Source organism: Prunus avium, chromosome 6 (genome assembly GCF_965620075.1).
Source record: "Prunus avium chromosome 6, drPruAviu1.hap1.1, whole genome shotgun sequence".
In the NCBI taxonomy this organism is placed as follows: domain Eukaryota; kingdom Viridiplantae; phylum Streptophyta; class Magnoliopsida; order Rosales; family Rosaceae; genus Prunus; species Prunus avium.
This window is the reverse complement of record NC_142289.1, coordinates 31,277,258-31,287,554: the sequence shown is the minus strand read 5'-3', so window position 1 is coordinate 31,287,554 and position 10,297 is coordinate 31,277,258. Positions and strand designations below refer to the sequence as shown.

At 37.5% G+C, this 10,297-nt stretch overlaps 1 protein-coding gene across 4 annotated transcripts; it reads right to left on the bottom strand.

Moving 5' to 3' along the window:
- Window positions 1-2,210: 2,210 nt before the first annotated feature.
- LOC110755442 (uncharacterized) lies at window positions 2,211-9,550 on the bottom strand. Of its 4 annotated transcripts, XR_015836619.1 has the most exons (7): window positions 9,175-9,550; window positions 8,510-8,646; window positions 6,923-8,419; window positions 3,712-4,139; window positions 3,540-3,600; window positions 3,268-3,413; window positions 2,871-3,009 (listed from the first exon to the last, which is right to left on the bottom strand). XR_015836619.1 is itself a non-coding variant. In XM_021956640.2 (6 exons), the coding sequence occupies exons 3-6, from the start codon at window positions 8,384-8,386 to the stop codon at window positions 2,527-2,529; spliced, it is 2,436 nt and encodes an 811-aa protein (XP_021812332.1). In that variant the 5' UTR covers window positions 8,387-8,414; window positions 8,510-8,646; window positions 9,175-9,543; the 3' UTR covers window positions 2,211-2,526. The 4 variants fall into 4 exon arrangements, 3 of the variants coding, with proteins under 3 accessions (XP_021812332.1, XP_021812331.1, XP_088111227.1); XM_021956640.2 differs by lacking the exon at window positions 3,268-3,413 and having other exon boundaries at window positions 2,211-3,009; window positions 6,923-8,414; window positions 9,175-9,543; XM_021956639.2 differs by lacking the exon at window positions 3,268-3,413 and having other exon boundaries at window positions 2,211-3,009; window positions 9,175-9,542.
- Window positions 9,551-10,297: the final 747 nt, after the last annotated feature.

Below are 10,297 nucleotides of genomic sequence, written 5' to 3'. Positions count from 1 at the left end.
TGAGGTCGGCCAAGGAGGGTATGCTGGGTATCCTGGAAGTAGTGTCAACAACCACCATCACCTCCCTTGGCAGGACTTCAGCAAGGGTGGCAGTGATAACGATAATGGCGGTGGCTAAAAAATATTACTTAACTTATAGTTATAAGTAATGAGTTGATACGGTGTGGGTGCGTAAGAGCTGTTTGTGTGTGTTTATATATAGATATATGTATGTATATACAAGCAATAGTGTACCCGATCGATATATAGTATAGTTTATGCTTGGGTTTGGAGCAGATGGTGTAACTCTGAATAAAACAGTGTGTATTTTTGTTTATATGGTTATGTGATTAAGGTATAAAATAATATTCGTAATACCGAATCCTGGTTTTTGGATCGCACAAATATACTTTCCAATGATACGCATGCATATATATATGCATCTTTATTGCAAGCTCTTCCTTTTTTATATGTTTCCTAACGCAAATTAAGAGACCTATAATAAAAGATAAGGCCATAATAAGATCCTTCAGTTTCATTAGCCTACCTGCATGAAGTTATTAAAGTTGTTGGCTTGAAGAAGTTCAACCTAAGAAGAACTATGTGTTGGCTATGGAGATGAACTATTGAACTTCATAATCCGAATGGAGAACACATGGTTTTACGAGGAGATGATCATATTAACTCCAATAATTGAAGGACTGATAGGCACTACTACAATATCCTTAAACCACGACACCAAATACAAGACGTTATGGATGACGTTTTTACAAAACCGTCATGGCATATGATCTAATACACCGCTAAAAGCGAGTTGCGTTGGGTTGATTTTAAAAACACGACGTTGTCAATTAAACAAGTGTCATCTTTTGAAAACGCGATAAACCAAAAGACCGCTTAAAGCTTATTCGCCCTCGACCTAAAAATTTCAGATTTCACCCATGGCTTGAAAAACATCACTCTCTCTCCTTTTGAAACCCTCCTCAACTCTCTTCAACATTCCCTCTCATCTCATCTTCTCAGTCTCTTAAACAAATCTAATTATGAGAATGACATCGTGCTTGCCTTACAATTACGATTGACCTTGTGCACTTGCGAGTATAATTTGTGTTTAGATTAACCTTTGTTTTGCAGGTATCTAAAACTCACAACAGATATCGCTACGAAGGGACCTGTTGCTGATATTGCTACATGGGGGACTACAAAAGCTTGGAAAATGTGCAAGAACCCAAGAACAAATTGATGAAGTTAAGATTGAATTGGTAGAATTTGTGAGCAATCACATGTAGCTCCATTATTTTTAATTCTAGGTTAATGCTATAGATGTGGTAGGAATAAAGATTGGTTAACTATGTAATAACTATTGAATCTTCAAGTTTTATGAAAGAAACAATTTTTGAGTGTATATATATTCATTAATAAAGCATTATGGTTGGTTTTATAGTTAAAATCGTTGTATAGAATCATAGGAAACAAAAAAATAAATGTAATAGCCTGGGAAGTTATTAGACGACCGATTGGCAGTTTGAATTGAATAAAGTCAAAATGTGCAAATTTTGACCAAAAATAAAGTCAAAACGTTCTTCAATAAAACCAAATCCGATTTATTCAACTGACGACTCACTCAATTAAATGACCATTGAACTCGAACCAAATCGATATATATTTTAAATTTACTTCATCTGCTGCACTTTCACGCACTTGATCAAAAAATCCATACCCTATCTCATTATTTCCAACCTCACCACCTTTGGTCGATGTTACATCCAATATCCCTTCCCATAACGAAACTTTACCTCATCGCATCCAGGTGAAGCCAAAAACAGACAAACCACAATAACCAAACTAACGTACCGTTCTCCGGTGCCAAACCGACAACAACAATTTAATTGGCGATTGAGGGGTGGAGATTTTCCAAATCGAATACCCTCCCCAAACCAGGGGACTAGGGTTAGTTTTTTCATGAGTTACAGAAACAGAATTGATTGCACTTTAGTAAATTATCGTTCTGCAAGTGAACTCCATTAATTTAGCCAAACGAAACCAATGCGTGCAACCCAAGCTCATAAAGCCTTTTATGGGCAACAAAGCCTATTTCATGATGCTAAATTGTGTGAAATGAAGTCAACGAACACTTTGGGCTCGGATAACTGGGCCTGCAGTGGAACAAATTTAACCTCTTTTTTTGTTTTCACTTGTTTCTATGCGTTTAATTTTGTTAGACATACAACTTTCCATGTGACAAAATATCTTCACAACCTGTCGCCAAATTTTCAACAGTGAGCATTCTACCACAAATCACTTGATCAACAGAATGGTACGTTACGAAAACCTAACCTCCTCCAAATTCCATTCAAGATACACTCCCTGCCTCAACGTCACAGCTTTAATCCTCACCAATTTACCCACCTGATTGCTAATCCACCACTATATATATATATATATATATTTTTTTTTAGTTTTTTACATGATCTACCCAAATGCGAGCCCAGATAATTAGCGAGCGGAGCTATACCTTCATCCTCTTATTTTCTGCTACTTTCTAAATTAACCCACAAAATCACGAATCATTTGACTTCCAAGTTGCCGCCGAAGCTGATCCTCCTGTTGTTGCAATTGTTGTTGCTGCTGTTGTTGGGCACTTTCCACCCCATGCCTTAGACCCAACGTAAGGGACACGGCGCCAAGTCCCCCAACCTCAAGCCCGCTTCGCTGGTACGGGACAAACCCCATCAATCCACCGTCCATGCTTGATGGAACTTGACACTCTATTCTGGACCTCTTGATCTCCTGATATTGCTGTTCTTCATCTCCTGAGCATTCCAATTGTCTATCATGCATCATATTATTTATGCCAAGTTGGTGCTCGTTGTCTGGCCTGCTGCTGGTACCTTCAGTTAAAGAATTTCCATCCTTCTTGGTGGGATCTTGGCTCGCTTCGACAGAGCCTCCTCTAGTCTCAAGCATGTGTATTTCTTCAACCATGGGCTTCCAAACACGCACTCTGGCGTTTATGAACCAGTTGGACACCTGCATTATAGTTAGTAATTATGTCATTATCAGAACAATAACCATTACGCATATGATCTGAATACAATCAAGAAGTTAGCACATAAGTCCATAGTTAATAATATTCGTAGCATGAGCCGTAATTGGAACGTGAAAAGTATTGAATTTTCATAAATGGAACTCCTGCAACCTAAGTATCAAAAGCTAGGTACAATCAACACTAGAAAAGCATGAATAAAACAATTTTTATCATCTCGACTGACCATGTATCGTACGTACCATCTTTCTAATGGACAATTAACACAAGTCTTAATAAATGCAAAAATGGGCTCAACGCAAATGCACAATAGCAGAAGATGTGCAGCTGAAAAGTCTGGCGTCAATGCAAACTAAAGGCCCCATTTCTGTGATTCTGTGAATATTACCTACACAGTTATTTAATTAACAAATGCTATAATTGCAAATTCAATTTGATCAATTCTAGCAAAGAAGTAATCAACTTGATTAAGAACTTTAGACATGATAATTAGATATAAAGCAGGTGACCCTACCTGGTTTCGAGATAGACCCGTTTGAGTGGCTAACATGTGCTTATCTGTGTCCGTGGGATACCTAATTACACCACAATAGAAAAAAATAATTGATTAGAAGAGAGAGAGAGAGAGAGAGAGAGAGAGGGAGATAATTTATTAGAAGAGAGAGTGACAGAGATGGGGTACGTACGGATGAAGAAAATGCTCAAAGAGCCAAGCTCTAAGAATGGCTACTGAACGTTCAGGTAGGCCTCTCTGGGGCCTCCAGACGTGCTGTTGGGGTTCAGAGAAACCCAGATGGGCCCCACCACCAGATGTATTATGCTTTTGGAAGCCGAGGCCCATGAACTTTAGCTTGGCCAAGTTTTTATCCCCTTTACTACTACTGCACCCAGTAGTACCAGTAGTTATAGCTGATGACAAATATTCCTCTCCCAAAGCTTTCCTTATGTGCTTGAGATGGTCTTTGATGGCATTCGTGAGACACCTGAAGTGTCTTGACACTGTATTGAGAGCCATGGATATGTAAGGTGTGGCAGAACTGAGACCGGCAACCGACTCGAAGGAAGAGACCACCATTTGCATTTGTTGATTATATTGCTTGTACCTTCTGCAAACCTTTCAATGGCACAACAAGAATTACCAAAATGGTACTCAAATCAATTCATGAACACTTCATCTTAACAACATAGCTTATCCACTAAAATTTTAATAATACTCACTACCGGCCAATTAACTCTATATCACATTTATTAATCAAGTTGCTCGACGTATCAATGTATAAGGGTTCGACGAAACATGGCCAACAATGTGATAAAATAAAATGTTACAACTACTTTTATTGATTGAAGGACAATTGCTTCACCAAAGTCTGACACAAAAGAAAGTGTAGAACTGCAATTACAATTTTCTGGGTACGGCACCAAACTTTTGGCCAAAATACGAAAACTTAATAGTGATAGCTACCAAACTTGAAAAATGATGTCGGCAATCAGAAAGGATGTTTCTTTTCAACCCAATAATGCGGTCGTTAGCCATTCCAAGAAGACAAAGCCTTTATAAAGTGACAGGAAAAATAAGTGGTGTGTACTGTTAATTGGAAATCTAGTTAATTGCCACGGTCCTACATGTACACCAAAGAGCTTTGAATTTAACTCATTAATAATTAAGGTTTGGACATTAAGGAGAAGAACGTCTACATTAAGTGGATGTCTAATGAAAATGTGGGCCATCTTCCTTACAAACATATACTTCTTTTTATGTATGTGACCAGAGTGCTGCATGTCAAGTCATCATCAACATGTAATGTATTAATATATAGAAACAAAGCGCAAGAGGAAGTTAGTTTATCTTCACGGACTTCTGGTATACAAATATAGAAAATTGGGCAGTAGGGTATAGCTCAGTTGGTTAAGGTCTTCCACGACAGAGTTTCGAAAACTCCAGGCACCAAATGAATATTTGTGTAAACCCCCTCCCCAATCGCTTGTACTAAAAACAAACTTAGAAAATTGGAAGAAAAAAAAGAGGAAAGCAGCACATCAAAAAGACAGTAGAAATCATTCATCAAGTGCTTAACTGTGAGCATAATTCTTACTTAGGAATTTATGTGCAACAAACCTATGAGACCAAGAACTTCAAGAGGGCTGCATATTTTGCATGCCAACACCCGATTTAAGCATGTCATATAACTACACATCACATGACATATTTCCTTTGCTAAGATATATCAATAAAGGACTAGCTAATTCAATGATGAAATCAAAATATAACTTATTAGGACCATCAAAGTTGTCTCATTATCGAATGTGGAGAAGCGTTAGAGAGCGAGGAACAGGGTTAACTTCAAATTTGATACCATGTTAAAACCGAAACGAAGAGGAAAAAAAAAAAACCATTAGTACAAGATGGTCATAGAGTGCTTTATATCAGTCCACAATATCTCCTCTTGAAATCTTGAATTGGGAAGATAAATGGCTGCACAAAAATCCTACAGGCCATCCTTTTGTTCTACTTACCAAACACATTATGTTTATTCTGAAAGTGAGTCTTATGTTAGGGTCTGTGTTTCTACTTCACTATGCATTGGGGATGTTATCTAAATATTGACTCGTGAACACAACATCAATGCTCATCAATCATTTCATTTGACTAAAATTAACAGTTCGTAAGTTTGCTTTGTTTTTCCTTCTTAACAAACGTCGGTGGTTGGATTGTGAGCTAACTTCTTGTGTGCATGAATTTTCGTGCTAATTGGTGATTGGTGAGTACTAAAAATCACATGACTGGGTACCTAACGCATGTCGTCCACTCATATTATAATACAAGATTAGTACCACCACGTGGTAGTGTGACTGCATGTCGTCCACTCATATTATAATACAAGATTAGTACCACCACGTGGTAGTGTGACTATCACACTCAAAAATTTCTCCTGTCGATGCAACCTAACTGTCAATTTTTTATGGTATTAGAGCCAATTTACTTCACTGGTCCTTGAGGTCTTTCTAGGGTCCTCTACAAGCCAGTCATGGTATCCCAAATGTTTACGTAGTGTCTCGAATTATGTTCAAGTGTGGCAGTGTTTAAAGCATTTCACCCTTAAGCATATTCTACCGAGTGAATTTCGTAAAAGCTCGCACTTGAACAAAATGAAAGGGTTGCGTTAGTGTAGCAGCCGGCTAAAATTAAAGGAATTTAGTATGTGTTAATTTTAAAATCCGGAAAAAGAAAGTGATAACAGCGTTTAATATTCAGCATGATTTTAATGACCATCTAATCAATCTGACTTTTGCACAAAACTCTAATCAAGTCATAATCACGGCCCCACAATAGCGATTATATATCCACCCTAACACAGTTGAGGAGGCTAGAGTTGCACTAAACCAGTGGTCAATTCCTAAACTTGTTAATTAATGAGTACTCTAAGCCTCTAAAAAGCCAATTATCAAGGAACCAAAGTCTATAAGAATTACTTTTTTTAATATATATATTACCATTATATTGAAATGTCCAGAACAATTGTACATTATAATGGTAATATATATAATTTTAAAAAAAAGGAATTCTGAAATAAAACACTCTTCTCCATTCCCAATGCTCTATTTAAACAAAACACTCTTTGCTCTTTAATCATGAAAATTATTTTAACAATTGCATCTTCCTCAAACTAATTCACTAATTCAGAGTTAGAAATGCATAGCTATTTATGTGACACTAATTGCCATATAGCTATTTAGAAATGCATAGAGCATGCATGAGAGTCTTCCAATGCAAACCCAAAACTGATTAATAAGCTCCTATTTACCATACTTTTATCAAGAACCAATGTATAAAACAAAATTAAATGAATACCATATTGACAAATAAAGGAGAGATGACTAGAAAAAAAAATCACTAACCTCCTCCTGCATATAAAGAAGCTTTGCTTTCTTTTGTTGGTATTCAGGCCCAAAGGACCCAGAAGATATGCTTGCAGCTCCACCATCACTGGTAATTTCATTTGAACCGTAAAACGTTGAAGAAGAAGCACCGGAATTGTTACCCTTAGCCACTGCTTCAGTTTCAACTGCATTAGCAGCATCAGTAGAAACCGAAACTGAAGCAGAAGCACTGACATCTCCAGACATCCTCTCAGATGCCTCACGTGTTTTGGTTAGCTTTGAATCACTATTTCTACAGAATTCATCCAATAGCTGTTGGGCTGGTTTCAAGAACTTGGAGCTCTTCAAAATAGTTGCATAACCAGTGAAAGGACCAAGAGGACCGTTGCTTCGACAAGCGCTAGTAGAAGTCCCCACAATGTCTTGAAGAGACTTTCCACAAGCTTTGCTAATTATAGATGGCTTTGTTATGGAACATAAGTAGTCCGCAGAAGATTTCCCGGTTTTCGGACTTTGAACATCCTTAAAAGCATGATCATCATGAGAGCTTGCATGTAAATCTTGAGACCCAAATTGAGCCGCAGGCAGTTTATTATTAGATGGTGGATTTGATGACAGTGACAGAGAAAGCCCTTGCTGATTGGAATCATTACTCATCCCATTCCTCATGTCTTCATCAACATTTTTAGCAGTACTAAAACCCATTCCACCACTACTCCAGTGATGGCGATTCTCGACAGGCTGCCGATCCATCCAAGAATTACTACTAGCATTATCGAAGCGTAATGTGTTCGACTGATTCCCATAGCTTGGAAGAAGAACAAGTTCATTTTCCATGATTCTTTGCTGCACAAGTGAAGCCATTTGTAGCTGATCCTGGCCGCCTGTAGAAGCTGAAGTGACAACATCCTGGAGGGTATTAAGGTAATTTAGTGGAGGAGAAGAAAAATGCATCGTTCCCAAGTGCTTTTGGCTAACATGATGGATAGAAATCTCAGCAGACTGATTAGCCAGACTAGACTGCACATCTTGATACCCATGGAAACTACTAGGCTTTAATAAATGTGGTGCGGATGGAGACACGTTAGTGTTTGCTTCCCTACTACCAAACATGTGGTTCTGATTATTACTTCCACTACCCACTGAACCACTTGTGTAATTTGTCACCCAATCTAAGCTTTGAGGTGGATTCAGACTCCTCCAATTACCAAAATTCTCAGACTCACCAGAACCTTGACCCGACAGCGCATTCGCGTTGATCGAAAAATTGAGCATCTCGGAGGAAAACACGGTCGGATCATAGAGCAAATTGGCATTTCTCACATTCCGAACTTGAACAATATCTGGGTTTAGTCCCGGGTGGAGTGGTAATTTTTCAGAATCTAAATGGTGAGGTGGGCTTGAAGTTTGATGAACTCTCAACTTATCTCGCCTGCTTTGCTGTGCTACATGTAATTCCGGCCTAAAGCCACTCATCTCCATCCACTAAAAATCACCAAGATCGCTACTTCTACTCTGGATGATGAAGTAAAATAAATAAATAAATAAATAAACAAAACAACAAAAAGAAGCAAAAATGAGAGAGGGAGAGAGTGAATTTATTGCCTCGAGTGCTTGTCAGGAACTCATTAGCTTTTGCTATTAGCTTTGAACTACTACTTGTGGAGGACTTTCCCACCAACAGTGCTTTTGCTATTGAGCTTTGAACTTGTCGGCAACAGAAACCTTATCGATGCACAAACCTGTACACATATCATTAAGCCACCACTCGTTCAAAAATAGTAGAAACAAAGACAGAGAAAAAGAAAACCACACGTACGTAAAATTAAAAATTTTACACACTCACCCAAAATCACCATACAAATATATGTAAATAAATAAATAATAATAATACGTCTCCCTCCTCGTGAAACCCTAATTCTACATCGTTAACCCTAAGAAGCCATGCTCGCATCCATGTAGATCCAAGAAATGGAGCTTTTCGTGCCAACCCAACTCACAACCTTTTCCATATAATTGTTGTATGCTCCACAATTCACACAAAAAAAAAAAGAAAAAAAGAAAAAAGAAAAAAGAGCTGCTTCCTTAATTATAAGCACTAATTTATGACATCATAATTCTTCATTTCATGGCATAATTAGCAGTTTATATTCAAAGCTGTAAGTAGATCTTCATCACACAGAGAGTAAATGAAAGAACAGCAACAACCACTGCAGCGATATAAATTCAAGAACACCCAAAAAAAAAAAGTTCATTAAATGATTAAATACCTGTGGATTGTGTTTTTGCTTCTGAGATCTCAATTAAAAGACCTACCCAGTTGAGAGCTTGGATCCGGTACTTTTTCTCCGGTGAAGTTTTTTTTTTTTTGTTTTTTTGTTTTTTTGGGGTGAAGTTGGAGAGCGCAATTATTGAGGAACCAAAAAAGAGTTGGAGTTTGAAGCCTTAGTTGACGTTGAGAGCACGCTCTTGTGAGCAGAGAGGGCAGGTACTTTAGCTAAATGTCCTGATTCTGAGCAGCCGCAGCCGTTGGATTTAACGGCGAAAAGATCGGACGGTGAGAAAATGGGTGTCCGTGAAAGGTTTTTTTCAGGAATATTGAATTTGTGAGAGGAAAAGGGTCCCATGAACCGAAATTTCACCCTCTCTTTTCTGGCGGAGAGATGAAAAAAAAAAAAGGCAACGTGTGGTGGTCCTAGGAAACACTCAATACATTGGTGTATGTGAGTGCCTTCAATTAGTGTTTTTTTTTTTTGGTATCCCCTCAACTTTGAGCAATTACTATTTGTTCACACTTTATGATCGTACTGTCAAATCATAGGTTTAATTAGTGGTGACACAAAAGTTATTAAACTATAATGAATTGGTTTTGAAGAGCTTTTCTAGTGAATTAATAGGCTGCAATTGTTAGAATTTCAAGACGTCAACTATTGTATTAAGTATTAACAATATGCTTTGCATATGATATAAATAATAGTTTGTCTTGGTCAGGGTGCCCCAGGCATTTGCATATGACATCCTTTTAGAAGATTTATTGGATCAGGGTTAGGTTTTATGTTCCATGTTGTATTAGTTTGCTTAATTAAATAAAATTTTCTCTCACACTGTCGAGGTTTCTCAAGATAAGAAATTTATTAACACAATCAAGAAGACCATCTAATGTAGTCTATTTCATATGGTCAACATGTGCTAATTGAGTTTATGCTTGAGTCGAGTTAAACCCATCTTAAATTAATTTCACAAAACGATAAAAAGTTTTGAAACCAATTGCTTTTATTTTATTTGCTCAAAAAAGAAAAAAAGTTTTGAAACCAAGTGTTTTATACACTTTTCCTTTGTGTGTTAGGCTGGATTTGTACACCTATTGATATTTGCAATTATCTAACATCACTG